At 57.8% G+C, this 13,434-nt stretch overlaps 1 protein-coding gene across 4 annotated transcripts in view; it reads left to right on the forward strand.

Moving 5' to 3' along the window:
* CRAMP1 (cramped chromatin regulator homolog 1) overlaps positions 1 to 13,270 on the forward strand; it is a 55,104-nt gene extending 41,834 nt beyond the window's left edge. For 3 of the 4 annotated variants that reach the window (XM_072835233.1, XM_072835231.1, XM_072835234.1), the window contains 8 exons: positions 1,758 to 1,839; positions 2,498 to 2,602; positions 2,789 to 2,967; positions 3,483 to 3,551; positions 4,110 to 4,341; positions 5,003 to 5,167; positions 6,018 to 6,226; positions 9,612 to 13,270. In XM_072835233.1, the coding sequence (XP_072691334.1) occupies positions 1,758 to 1,839; positions 2,498 to 2,602; positions 2,789 to 2,967; positions 3,483 to 3,551; positions 4,110 to 4,341; positions 5,003 to 5,167; positions 6,018 to 6,226; positions 9,612 to 9,776 (1,206 nt within the window). In that variant the 3' untranslated portion in view covers positions 9,777 to 13,270. The remainder of the gene's footprint in view (positions 1 to 1,757; positions 1,840 to 2,497; positions 2,603 to 2,788; positions 2,968 to 3,482; positions 3,552 to 4,109; positions 4,342 to 5,002; positions 5,168 to 6,017; positions 6,227 to 9,611) is intronic. The other variant, XM_072835232.1, reaches the window with a different exon arrangement.
* The last annotated feature ends 164 nt before the right edge of the window (positions 13,271 to 13,434 follow it).

Consider the following 13,434-nt stretch of genomic DNA (forward strand, 5'->3'; position numbering starts at 1 on the left):
ATTTAGAAACGAGAGCTTAGTGACAGATCTCAGCCCGGTGCGCGCCAGGGCCCCCATCCTGAGCTTTGCTTTCTGTGGTTTGTACCCGAAGTCAGCAGGAAGCAGGTGATTCTCCTGACGTGTCATCAGGTCTGCAGTACCCTCGCACCGCGTCCTGTGCCTGTGTCCTGACCTCGCTCACTCCGTGGGCAGAGATGAGCGGGACCAGCGCGTGTGGCACGATACGCTGTTTGGCGAGCGAGGCCTCGCTGACGTCACTTCTGTGTCAGTGTGTAGTTACAGTTCTGTTTTCGCGATTGGTGCTGTTAGCTCGTTGCTGTGCCTAACTCACAAATGAAACTGTCATAGTTCCATCCCTAGGAAAAAATGGTGTGTGTAGGGTTTGCTACCATCTACAGTCTGAGGCATCCCTGGGGGCGTGGGGACATGGTCCCTGCATGTAGGGGGACCGTGTGTCTAGATCCCAGGTGTCGTGTGTGCGTGCATGTGGGCAGAGTCAGTACCGCCACACTTGAAGTATGCGAATCATCCCCCTGGAAGTGAGTAGAAACTCCCCGGATGGATGGCACATCTGTGGCTCTTTGGTGCAGGGTTGTGAGCCTGCATGGCCTGTGGAGGTGGTTTTTGTTGAGCTTTGTAACAGCTTTGTTGATACGTGCGTCGCATAGCCAGGAGGTCTGAGGGGTTAGTGGGCCCTCATGCACTTGGGTTGTGCAGCCATCACCGCGGTCTGATCCCAGAACATTCCATCTCTCCATTGCCTCAAGTGCCCCTCCACTCCAGCCCCAGACAGGCACTATCTCTACTCGCATTTTCTGTCTGCAGATTTGCCTCTTCTGAGCATTTCACGCAAATGGAATCACACACAGTATGAGGGCTTTTGCATTTACTGTTTTTATAGAAAGTGTCGTCGGCACACAGTGAAAGGCTTCCTGCTTCACACTCTGCTTTCCCGCTGCTGGCGCAGTGCGGCGGGGCCTCGACAGCCTCGTGCTTCCTGCCGCCCTTCCTGGCAGCGTGCATCTGCAGCAGAACCAGCACATGGCCTCTGCGGCTCCTTGCCATGGTGGACCCCCTTCCCCCCCCCCATGCCATTGGCGACTCCAGTAGCGCCCCCTACTCTCCACTCTTGCGACCCCGAGGGGTAGGGGGATGTCCTTTTCACCTTAGCGGGAATGCACCCAGCACTCCAAGGTGTCTCAGGACGTCTATGACGGTTCCAGCAACTCACGTAATTTCCTGTGAGGTGGCAGGCTGCTGCACCGGCACCGCATTGCTGCGAACCGGGAGGCCTGGCGGGTAATCCGGGAGGGTGGGTGTTGGACCGGCAACTGAGGCAGCATGCCCATGCCCTTAGTCCATCAATGGGGTCGGGAGCCGCTATATTTCCTTTGCCACGAGTGTGAGGGGCCCCAGATGTGGGGGTGGGTGTCAGGAGAGTGTCCGCCCGGTGCCCAAAGCAGATGCACGCGCTGCAGGGCATCCCGGGTGAGCGGTGGGCCGTCCAGCCATCCCTGCAGCACTGCCCAGGCGAGGTAGGCTCCTCTGGGTTCTTCTCAGGCCTGGTGCTGGAGGCTCTGCTGCCCTCGATGTGTCCGGGTGCCCTTCTGTCGTCAACCCCAGAGCCAGGGCCCCCTCGGGACACACCCTGCCCGCCTTGCCTGGAATGCCCCTTACAGCCTGCCCCTGGTTTCCTGAGTGACTCCTGGCGCCGGCGTCTTTCCATCGTCTCACTATCAGCACTCTTGTCTCCACAGAGAACGCTGCTTCCTCGACCGTCTGAGCACCAGTCCCACAACGTCTGTTCCTTTTCCATCCTATCCAATTCCTCTGTGACTGGTGAGCACTCAGGCTCTTTGGGGCACTTTTCACCCCTTTCCGGCATGGCCCCCGTCTTTGGGAACGGCAGGTGTGCCCGCGGCTCTTGGCGGGATAGCCCGAGCACCCCCTTGTCTGTTCTGTCCACGAAGCCTGCGTGTGCCCCGTGCTTAGCCTGGGCGGTGTGGGGGCAGGAGCCCCGTGGAGCCTGGCTCTGAACACCGCTGTCTCACGCAGGGGGTGTGGCTTAGTGAAGCGCGTGCTGTGACCCGCCCTTTAAGTGCAGCACACACTGACACTGTGCACCACCGGTTTTCCTTGTGCCCCCTCAGCTGCAGAAAGTCCAATGAGGGGGCTGAGGCGCAGGGGCAGAGTCCTGGTGCAGGACCGTCGGCTGGGGTGGGGCACCCATCCCCCATGACGGCCCCCCGCAGGGTGGCATACTCACTGCGGCCGTCGGGCAGCCCCTGGATGCGTGTGCTGCTGGGGTTCCCTCCTGGACAGGTGTCGGGACCCTGTCTTCCCTGTGACTTCCCAAGTCCACAAGCATTTGGGAACTTTGGTGCTTCCTTCCGAGGCTCAGCTGGGTGACTGTTTCTCTCAGGGAAACACTTCGAGGCCCTTGTTGTGCGTTCAGATGACGCGGGCTGATGCGTCCGCTTCTGTTCTTTTCCCCCAGGGAGAGGCTCCTTCCGGCCCATCCAGTCTTCTCTAACCAAAGCAGCCCTGTCTCGGCCGATTGTGCCCAAGGCCCTTCCGCCCCAGGCCACAGGTCACCTGGCCAGTAAGTTTCTGTCACCAGCAGGACAGACACCACGTGAGGGTTCCTTGTGAGGTGTCTGTTCCCTTCTCCCAGCCACGCGTCTCTTACTGTTTGTGGAGAATGGCCGCATTCGGTGTCCCTGAGCCCCCTGGGCACTTGGCAGGGTGTCCTTGCAGTTGAGGTTCCAAATGTCCTTTCTGCTACCAGGTGCTATTGACTTAGCAGCTAAAAGTGCTGGAATCATCCCGGGAAGCCCCCTCCCTGTCTTGGACGCTGAGGGCTTGTCCGGCATTGCCCCACTCTCTTCAGACGAGGTGACCGCCACCGTCCCGGGTCCGGAGTCCACTGGCACCCATCGCGACGGAGACTCCATCCCCACCGTGGGGGTGAGTATGCCTACGAAGGCTCCTCCACGCCACCAGCTCCTCGGATAAGGCAGTCCCCTGTCAGAGGTGTGGGCGCCAAGACCATGAGGCCAGGGTTATGCTGGACCCCAGTTCCGCCTGTCAGGAGCGATGGGCCCTAATAGGCCCCGCTCCCGTGGAGCGGCATAGGTGAGCCCTGGCGCCCCAAGGGGAGAGCCATGGATGGGGGCAGTGGGGACAGGCTCGTTGCGATGCCAGAGAATCCAGAGCTGTGACAGGCCGGACCTCTTTCTGCCTGTACACATCACTGGGTCTTCGGCCTCACCAGCCAGCAGTACACCCCACGCCCCCCTGGCCGGCATGCCTCTGACCCTGCGCCCCATGCTCAGGCTGTGCTGGGACCAGGGTATCTCTTTGAACTGACAGCCTCAGTTGTGGGGACCTGGTCACCCAAGCTAGTCGACAGGGGTCTCCTGACCCTCTGGCTTCTAGGGACTCGCGGGTGGGGATGCTCACCGGCTCTCCTGGTGTCATAGGGCACGAGCGACCCATTCATCAGCGTGTCCTCGAGGCCTGAGCAGGAGCCAGTGGCAGACGGTTTCCAGGTAGGACACGCTGGTAGCTGCAGAGCAGTGTGGCTGCCAGGCCCGGCCCCCAGCCTGTGGTCTTCCCGTGCCCTAGCCTCGATCCCCTGGGGTTGTAGTGGGGAACACGTAGGCGGGCCCTGACGCCCGACGGTCTCGTCCTTTGCCCCTTCATCTCGACAGATGAGCAGGTGGCCCCCGTCTCCGGCTTCCCTTCCCCTCTGCAGGGCGGCCTGTTTCAGCTGCGCTCCCGGGAGGACGAAGGGATTTAGGGCCGGAGGGGCGGAGGTCCTCAGGCAGTAGTGTCCCCGCTCTTCCCTTCTGCCCGGCCTCCAGCCATCCTGCCTGCAGGGGACAAGGGCCAGGCCACCTCGGCTGCGGCTGCCTCGGGCTGGCCCTGCACGGCTGCCATGGCTGGAGAGGTTTCAGGAGAAGTAAACCCACTGTGTGTGTCTTGCAGAGAAGGTGGTTGTTGGTGTCGTTTTCCTCTCAAGTTCTCTGTCCCTCAGTCATGGCCGTGTAGGGCCAAGGCCAATTTGCCGTTCCGAGCCCCTGATGACCCATTGTGTCCTCTGCCAGGGCTCGCCGGTGCTGTCCTTATCCGAGCTGTCCAAGGCTCCTCTGCACAACGGGCCCCCTGCGCCCCTGCCTGCGCCGGAGGGCTCCAGCAGCCGCCTGTCCCCACCCAACGTCTCGGCGCTGCTGGATATCTCCCTGCCCGGGCCCCCTGAGGACGTGCTCTCGCAGGGCGAGCCCGCCACGCACATCAGCGACTCCATCATCGAGATTGCCATCAGTTCCGGGCAGTACGGTGAGGGTGCCCCCACACCAGGCCCACGGGGTCCCAACCTCCCGCCAGGTGTCTGCACACTTGCGGGGCACGCCCCTGTCCCGTGGAGCACCTGCTGTATGGGGGGTGCTGGGCAGCTCGGCGGGGGCAGGCACTGCAGCCTCGAGGACAGGGAATGGGTCCAGAGCTCAGATGAGGCCTGTGTGTGGTGGCTCTGAATCTGGGTGGACGCTTGACGTTGTGCGTGTCCCGGGAGGGGGTTGGACTCACTGGCTCTCTGCGACTCTGCAACAGCACTTGCTGGTCTGCTTCGGGCTGCGGATTCGCACAGAACTGGGCTCCCACTTTTGCGCCTTTCTTTTGTTGGTAAAGTTGAGAAACATGCACCCCGAAGGGCTGGTGCTGGCGCCAGTGAGCGAGAGGGTTTGGGGCTGCTGTCTGTGCGGGGTCTGGCTCTGCACAGTGACAGCCACCGTCCTTCCCTGAGACGGGACATGGCCCCTGCTGCCATGGGCCCCTCCACAGGCCAGGATCGTTTGTCCTCCGTGGGGCCCTGTGGGCTCCTGGGTCGAGACGTGCCGTGGTGCACGGCTGTGCCACCCTGCTGCTTTCTTGGTGCATAGGTGACGCAGGATGCCATTCCCCCACCCTGGCATCTCTGACCCAGCGTTTTGGTTGACAGGTGAGGGAGTCCCTCTTTCTCCGGCAAAGCTGAATGGCAGTGACAGCTCCAAAAGTCTTCCATCCCCGTCTAGCAGCCCCCAGCCAGACTGGATCGCCTCCCCCACCCATGACCCCCAGTGGTGCCCCAGCGACCCCACGGACTCGTCGCTTAGCAGCTTGTTTGGTGAGTGTCTGCAGGGCGCCTGGTCTCTGTCCCAGGGCAGCAGGCACCGCGGGCTCCCTGTGGCGCGGTGATGGGGACTAGAGTCTGCACTCTGCCACCGGGACTGCTCATTTCGGGGTTTCTCCCGCGTCACTTATACAGGGGGATGCGCCGAGGTCTCTAGCGAGCTCGTCACTGAGCTCTGGTGACTGACACCCGTGTGACAGTCAGCCCGGCCGTGCCCTTCGCTGGGCTGCCCGCTGCCTAGCTCCTGCCTGCTGGGCTTTCTGCCCCTGCTGCAGCACGGGGGTGGGAGGCATCCCTTTCTGGCTCGGGCGAGGGTTCCGGAGCGCGTGTTCCCGCGGGCTCTTGGCGTGTTGACTGTGGACCTGGGTGCCGACAGGACGGGTTCCCCCTCCCCGGGCCACAGGGGTTGGCGTGGTGGCAGGGGCCACCAGGGGCAGTCTCAGCGGCCTCAGCGGCCCATGTGGGAGACGCTCCTCGGCCCTTGGGGACCAGCACCCTGGGTTTCACAGGGTGGCCGGGGCACGAGTGTGGGGGTGCCGGCAGCCCTAGAAAGGGGCTGTTGTACACGTGCACCTGGTGGGCATCCGTGTGGGCGCCACGCTTGGGGGCCCGGTCTTCTGTGATGAGCAACACGTCGAACCGGGCAGGAGCGCGGAGGCGAGGGTGGTCTGGACCACAGAAGGCGCGGGGCCTCTGGGAGACAAGGCCGCCCACGTGTGCTGCAGGGCTCACTGCCGGGGCTCAGCATGTGAGGGAGCCCCGGGGCTGCATGAGGCTCTGTGCAAAGCTGTGTGGCCACACGCACATACGGCAGATGCCAGGAGGGGCCGCCTGCAACCTGCAGGGTCCTCCCCTTGGATGGAGCCCGGCGAGCCGGCCTCAGGGGGTCTCCTCCTTCCCTTGGCAGCGAGCTTCATCTCGCCAGAGAAGAGCCGGAAGATGCTGCCGACCCCCGCGGGCACACAGAGCAGCACGTCCCTGCTGGGCCCCAGCCTGCTGGATGGCAACTCAAGAGACTCATTTGTGTCCCGGTCCCTCGCTGACGTTGCTGAGGTAGGCACATGGCGTGAGCTCACGCTGGACCAGCGGCCCACCTTCGGGAGGTTGCCGGATCCCTCCGGCAAGGCAGGCCCTTGACGTTCTCTGAAGTCTGAGTTCTCCTGATGGGGGCAGCGGACAGCGGACGCTAGGCGACCGCTCTGCCCCGGAGGCATCCAGTTGACCGTGGGGCCTCTGCTGGCAGCCGGCTCGGGGCCTGGGTCCTGTTCGGGCTGTGTGACCTGGGGCAGGTGGCGCCGCTCTGCCTGCCTCGGGTTCCTCGTCCGTAGGTGGCAGCTGTGGTGGGCAGTCATCGAGGCCACCGCCCAGCTAAGGTGAAAAGTGGCTCAGGGTGGTGGCCGACCCTTGACGGGGCAAGATGCGGCCTGTGACGCCCCCCTCTCTCTGTCTGCTCAGGGAGCAAGTCAGGCTCGCTAGGACAAGTGCACAGAGCGTAGCGCTCTGAGAGAAACTGAGGCAGAAGACGTGCCTAAGAGGGAGAAATCGTCCTCGTAGAACCACAGCCCCCTGGGTTAAAGGCCTGGAGCAGCCTCTCCCAAGTACTTTGCTTCCCCAGGATGTCCCGGTGCTGGCGGTGTCTCTCCGCGGTGTCACAGTCCGATCCCTGAGGGAAGCCCTGGGTGGTTCCTCATTATCTAAGGGTATGGGGGGATCTGAGGACCCCGTGGGGACACTTTGGAGAAGCCTGAGCTGAGCCGTGACGTGATTAGAAGGTCTACAGAGACACAAAGAACGCACCGCATCCCCTGCCTGCACGCTGAGCGTTCCTTAAACTCCTTGTGGCTCATGTCACGTAAGAAGTCTTCCTCTTTCTGTGTGCGTGTGACGCTCACAAGCCCTCGGTTTCTCTGCAGAGGAGCCTGGCACACGTATGTGGAGATAGCTCGTCAAGACCCTGTGGTTCGGGGCAGTCTCCAGGGCAGTCTCCAGTGCTGAGGGGCTGTTACCACCTCAGGTGCATCCCAGGTCCACCTCAGATCCACCTCAGGTTCACCCCAGACTCACCTCATGCCAACCTCAGGCCCTCCCCAGGTTATCTCAAGCCCACCGTAGGCCCACCCGAAGTTCACCTCAGGCCCACCTCAGGCCCACCTCAGGCCCACCTCAGGTCCACCCCAGGTTCACCTCAGGCTCACCCCAGGTCCACCTCAGGTCCACCTCAGGTCCACCTCAGGCCCACCTCAGGCCCACCTCAGGTTCACCTCAGGCCCACCTCAGGTCCACTCCAGGTTCATCTCAGGCCCACCTCAGGTCCACTCCAGGTTCATCTCAGGCTCACCTCAGGCCCACCTCAGGTTCACCTCAGGCCCACCTCAGGTCCACCTCAGGCCCACCTCGGGCCCACCTCAGGTCCACCTCGGACCCACCTCAGGCCCACCTCGGACCCACCCCAGGTTCACCTCTGGCCCACCCCAGGTTCACCTCAGGCCCATCTCAGGTTCACGTCAGGCCTACCTCAGGCCCACCCTAGGTTCACCTCAGGTCCACCTCCGGTCCACCCCAGGTTCACCTCAGGCCCACCTCAGGCCCACCTCAGGCCCACCTCAGTCCCACCTCAGGTCCACCTCAGGCCCACCCCAGGCCCACCTCAGGTCCACCTCAGGTCCACCCCAGGTTCACCTCAGGCCCACCTCAGGTTCACCCCAGGTTCACATCAGACCCACCTTAGGGTCACCCCAGGCCCATCTCATGGGGTTTGAGCAGAAGTCATAGGCATGAAGGGTAGGTGGAAAAGGTGGGGCCAAATTGGCTCAGGTTGACAGTGATGGAAGCTGATGTGGACATGTATGGGGAAGATAGACATTATTTATCTTGCTTTTTTATTTTGTATTTATTATTTTTTAAACATTTTATTTACTTAGTCACGAGAGACACAGAGAGAGGCAGGGACACAGGCAGGGGGAGAAGCAGGCTCCACGCAGGGAGCCTGATGTGGGACTCGATCCTGTGACCCCAAGATCACTCCCTGGGCTGAAAAAAGGCACTAAACCGCTGGGCTACCCAGGGATCCCTAGGTTTTTTATTTTTTAACTTAAATTTAATTAACATGTAATAAACTACTGGTTTCAGAGGTAGAGGTCAGTGATTCAGCAGTCTTTTATAACACCCAGTGCACGCCACATCGTGTGTCCTCCTCAGTGGCTGCACCCAGTCACCCTGTCCCTTCACCCCCTCCCCTCCAGCGACCCTGTTGGTTTCCTATGATCAAGAGTTTCTTATAGTCTTCCTGCATGGTTTCATCTTGTTTTTTTTCTTTTCTTCTCCTGTGATCCTTCTTTTGTTTCTTAAATTCACATATGATGGTGAGATTATATGATAATTATTTTTGTCTGATTGCTTATTTCACTTAGCATAATATCTTCTAGTTCCATCCACGTCATTGCAAGTGGGAAGATTTTTTTTTTATTTCCTGCTTTTTGAAAACAAATTTTAGTTTGAAATTTCTGATAATTTAAAGTTTATTCGTTTATTGAAGTAATGTCTATACCCAATGTGTGGGGCCAACTCATGACCCCAAGATCACAAGTTGAGCGCTCTTCCAGCTGAGCCAGCCAGGCGCCCCTGTCATTAAAAGTTTAAAATTCAGTTCAGGCCATAGCTCCACTTAGAATTTTCCAAAGGCTTCTCATTTGTTTGTTGTGTCCTGCAATTCACTAAGGAATACTTAGCAGGGCATATTCCGTGCCAGGCAGTGCTCTAGGCACTGGGAGGACAAGACCACGGCCCCATCCTCCCGAACCTTCTACTTGAGCAAAGGACGCAGACACAACGCCTTGAAGACAGAGTTCCACGTATTTGTCCTCAGGATAACCTAGCGCCTGAGGTTCTCGTCCTTCTCCTTGTTGTCTTTTCTTGGTCTTACTCATTGTCCCATCTGCCAGTTTGCTTTTTTCTTGAAGAGCCGAGGCCCATTCTCACCTCAGGGTTTTTGCACTTGCTATTGTTCTAAATGGGTATGTGTTCCCCAAATCCCACCTGCTTTCTCCGCTCCCGTGTCCTCCTGACCACCTGAGAGTCTTCGTGCTCCACTGGGTGCCATTTGCCTTGTTGCTTATTGGCGGTCTTCCCATAAGTCTCATGTGCTGGGAACCACCACTCGGATCCCGGCAGCCCATGCGCCAGGCTCACAGTCAGCTCTCGTGCACACTGGTCAAAAGAGGGGGTGATCAAAAGGACAGAAGTGATTCTGAAATTCTCCCGACAGCACTGGGCCGGTGTCGCATGGCTAGTTGGTGGGGGATTCTAGTTGTCACCGTAGAGAGACATCTGATTCATTCACCTCCCACTGAAGTCCCCGCCACGGTGGCCAGTCGCTCCCAGTCCAGCGGCAGGCCAGCCGCCCGCTGACGTGCTCTTCCTTGTGCACTCTGTCCCGCAGGTTGTGGATTCCCAGCTGGTGTGCATGATGAATGAGAACAGCATTGATTACATCTCTCGATTTAACGATTTGGCCCAAGAACTGTCCATCGCCGAGCCTGGCCGCCGAGAGGTTCTGTTTGATGGCAGTGGGGGCGGCCCCCCCGTTGGTGACCTGTCCCAGTGAGCACACCTTGTCCCTGGTAGGGCATCTGGACGCTGCAGAGGAGGGCTTCCATGGCTGGTGGGCCTCAGCTGTGGTAGGTGTAGCCCTCTTCAGGCTAGAGAAAACATAAGTCAAGCCCAGGACCTCCCAGAAGACAGTCTGAACAGAGGAGGCTCTGCCCCACAGAATGTGCAACACGCAGGAAGCCGCGTCCCAATGGGCAGAGGGCAGTGGTGGCCCGGGAGGCGAGGACGAGTTCTCTGGGAGAGCCCATGTCAGACGTTGCCGTGGTGATGGAGCGGCTCCCTGCCAGCCATCGCACAGTGGCCACATTTCTGCTCAAGTGTCCACCTCACTTGTTCTGTTGGACGTTCCACTGGGTTTGCTCTCCGAGTGAAAGGACTGGGTGTGCCTTGGCGGTTGCAGCAGCAGTTGCAGGGACTCACAGTCTCCCTGTTCTCTGCAGGGACGCTTCCAGCCACCGCTGCTTTTTTTCTGCCAAACCTCTGCACCCTTGGGTGGTTTTCTCTGCGGATGATGGGGAAGCACAGCTGGGCGTGTCCTGGGCTGTGCCTGGCGGTGTCTACACCCTTGGTGGATACTCAAGAGGACGCTCGGATCACAGGGCAGCGTACCTGGTGCCATCACTCTGGAAACGCTGACCCTTGCTTCTTGCGTTCTCCCACTTGGAGGTTTGTTCTGACGGACTTAATTGGGAGGGAGGAGAGAATCCTGTGCAGGTTGTGTGGACTTTTAGAAAAAATCCTAAACTGGTTGGAAAAAGGTTTTCTTTGTGTTTTGAGCATTAGGAGACATTGAAGAAGAGAGTTAATGGTTTCCTTCCTGTGTTCAAGCTTCTTGGTCAACTAAGATGTTCCTTGTCTGTTGGGACCATAGCTGAGCCCTTGTCCATGAGTTCCTGGGCCACCAGGGTGCTGCTGGCACGCATGGCCTTCCTTCCACAGACTTTTGTGCAGAGTCCACCCTGTGCATACATTTCATCCTTCATGTTCCCTCCCACCCACCTGGGTGCAGTCAGACTAAAACCACGTCCATCTTGTGTGCTCCTGGGGGTTCCACAGGTGAACTTTGTCATCACCACAGATGGTTCAGTGCCCAGTCTTTCCCCAGAACAGAGCTTCTCAGCCTCAGGAGACTTGGCAGACGAAACCTCATCCGGCCCTCTGGCCATGGTGGCTGGGAGCTGGTGCTGTGGTGGTGGCCAGGTAACACCTGTGCCCCCCCCAGCCCACTGCTGCTCCGCCCTCCGCCCACGGCCCAGAGCAGGCTCGCTCCCGAAACCCACCTGGATTGACGACAGCTTCTCTTTCCTGTTCCAACTAGCAGTGGAGTAGCAGCCTCCCAGGCCAGTCCCAGGCCTGTACTCGGGCTTCTGTCCCCGTCTATAATGAAGAGGTGAGGCAGATGAAGAGGGCACAAAAGGTCTCCTGGGGTACAGGCAGAGGGCGTGCTCCCGATCCCACCTTCTCAGCAGATGGAGGCAGCCACTCCAGGCTGTGGGCAGCATCAGTCACCCCGAGTCACGGACGAGAGGGCAGTGGGCTTTCAGGCAGTGGCTTCCTTCCCTCATCTCAAGGGTTTCTCAGAGCTCTTGCCTTTATAGTGGTTTCCTTCTTTAGAGTCTGGTTCTAGGTGCCAACCTCACTAGTTAAAGCCCCTGTGGGCAGCTCTTCTGGGCTCTTACAAATGGTCCCAAAGCTCTGGAGATGTGTAAAAGAGGGGCATGGTGCCCCTTTAGTAAGAGAGAGCATCGTTTGAACCAAAGTGTCTAAATTTGCTTGGGTGGTTTTACAATCCATCTATTATCGTCCTGAAATTAGCATCTTTTGGAGGTGATGTGATTAGTGGATCTCTCTGGGGATCTGACTTTGTCATATCTGTAGGAGGTTTGGACACCAGGCCAAATTCAGGCCACTACTGACTCGATCATACTCCCAGTGTCAGGGACCAGAGACACCCCCCCACCCCGCCAGTAACAGACGGCAGGGGTTCTGAGCTGCTTTCACTGGGATGCCCCGAGCCAGGCTACTGGGTAGGCTGGTGCTGGTTACTCAGTGACCTCTAAGAGGAGAAAAGCTAGGGATTTGGGATTGGCCTTTGTAGGCTCTTTAGTGGCACCTTCCACAGGGGGGCTGGAGTGCCATCAGGTGGGGAGGGAGTTAGGGAGGATGGTGGACTGATTCTTCACACCTGTAATAAAGCTGACACTTTTTTCCAGAGAGTTCTGTGGCAACCTGACAGGCGGAAGCATTTGCTTGTTGTGTTAGGGAAAAGTGGCGTCATTAGTAGCATTAAAAGGATGAGTGCGTTTTCTCCCAGCGTAAATCAATATATATGTATAAAAATAAGGAGCTGTTATAAGCTATAATTTTCAAAAGACCCAAGCAGAGATACTCCCTCCCTGCCCTATCTTCCTCTGCCTCATGAGCGGAAGTCGTAGTCTCGCTGTGCACCCGTGGCTTTCTTCGTGCATCTGAGCATGTTGTGACTAAGATCAGATCAGTTCCTCAGAAATCTCCCTCCCTAGTCACTCTGATGCTGTCTGGGATCTTTTTGCTGATTCAGCTTTTCCAAAGATTGAGCCTGAGTATCTCTAGTGTCCGGAGAGCTTGTGGCTCAGCCTTGGCTTTTATTGTCAACATCCAATGATAAGCCTATGAGATGCAGCAGTGAGTCAAAGCTCCCGCCGCGACACCAGATCGGCGGGGATGTGGCCCTCACCTCTCTATCCCCTAGGTGTAGGGCGCTTGCTCAGGCAGTGGGGCCATTTGGAAACAATTCATCCATTGATCGACTTGCTTGCCCACATCTCCAGCTTCTTAGCATTGGGATCCTGAAAGGGGGTCCTTTTCAGTTGAGTAGCATCTTTTACCTAGATCCCAGCATGGGATCCAAACTTGTGCAAAGAAAAGCCATGGAATAGAAGACACTGGAACCAAGCAGAGGAAGGAAGCAGCAGCAGTCTGCTGGGTTTGTTTTGTGTTTAAAGACATTGAGATCTGTTAGATGCATTTGTGAGAAAATAGGGCACTTTGTCTTAAGAAAAAAAGGAAGAAACCCACAGCAGACCTTTCCTGTCAGAACTGTGTGAAGCTCCGTGTTGGAAGCACTACAGCGACCTGGACCCTGTGTTTCCTAACGGGCAGGGGCTTGGAGCTCACGGTATGGGCAGCAGAACTAACCGCTGTTTCTTTTAATAATCGTTAAGCCATATCATCTAAGGTTTTCGGCTTGTTGGAGATGTGAATTTGTTTTATAGATTATAAATATACATATACAGTGTATGTATAAAGCAGAATGCCTGTCCTTCCTGATTATTTTTTGTACCATATTGTAAATTATATTATTTATTCTTTACCAATTTTGGGAATAAAAGGTGTTTTGGTTATTTAATATAATAAACAAAAGCTGTTAAACTTCTGTTAAAATTTCCAGTTCAACTTGTAAATCCGTTTTTATTATTGTGCATAAATACATACTAATACTTGATCTAATACTTCTAGTGTGTGCTTGTTTCCTTCTCCGCGGGCTGGGCGGGCCGGTCCCCCAACCCCGGGCCCCGCCCCGCTCCGTCCCGCCCCGCGGCCGCCAGAGGCACCTCCCCAGTGCGCGGTCTGCGCATGCGCCGGGGCTCCGGGTGGTCCAGGCGTGCGCCCGA

The sequence above is a fragment of the Canis lupus genome, chromosome 8 (assembly GCF_048164855.1).
Source record: "Canis lupus baileyi chromosome 8, mCanLup2.hap1, whole genome shotgun sequence".
NCBI classification, from domain to species: domain Eukaryota; kingdom Metazoa; phylum Chordata; class Mammalia; order Carnivora; family Canidae; genus Canis; species Canis lupus.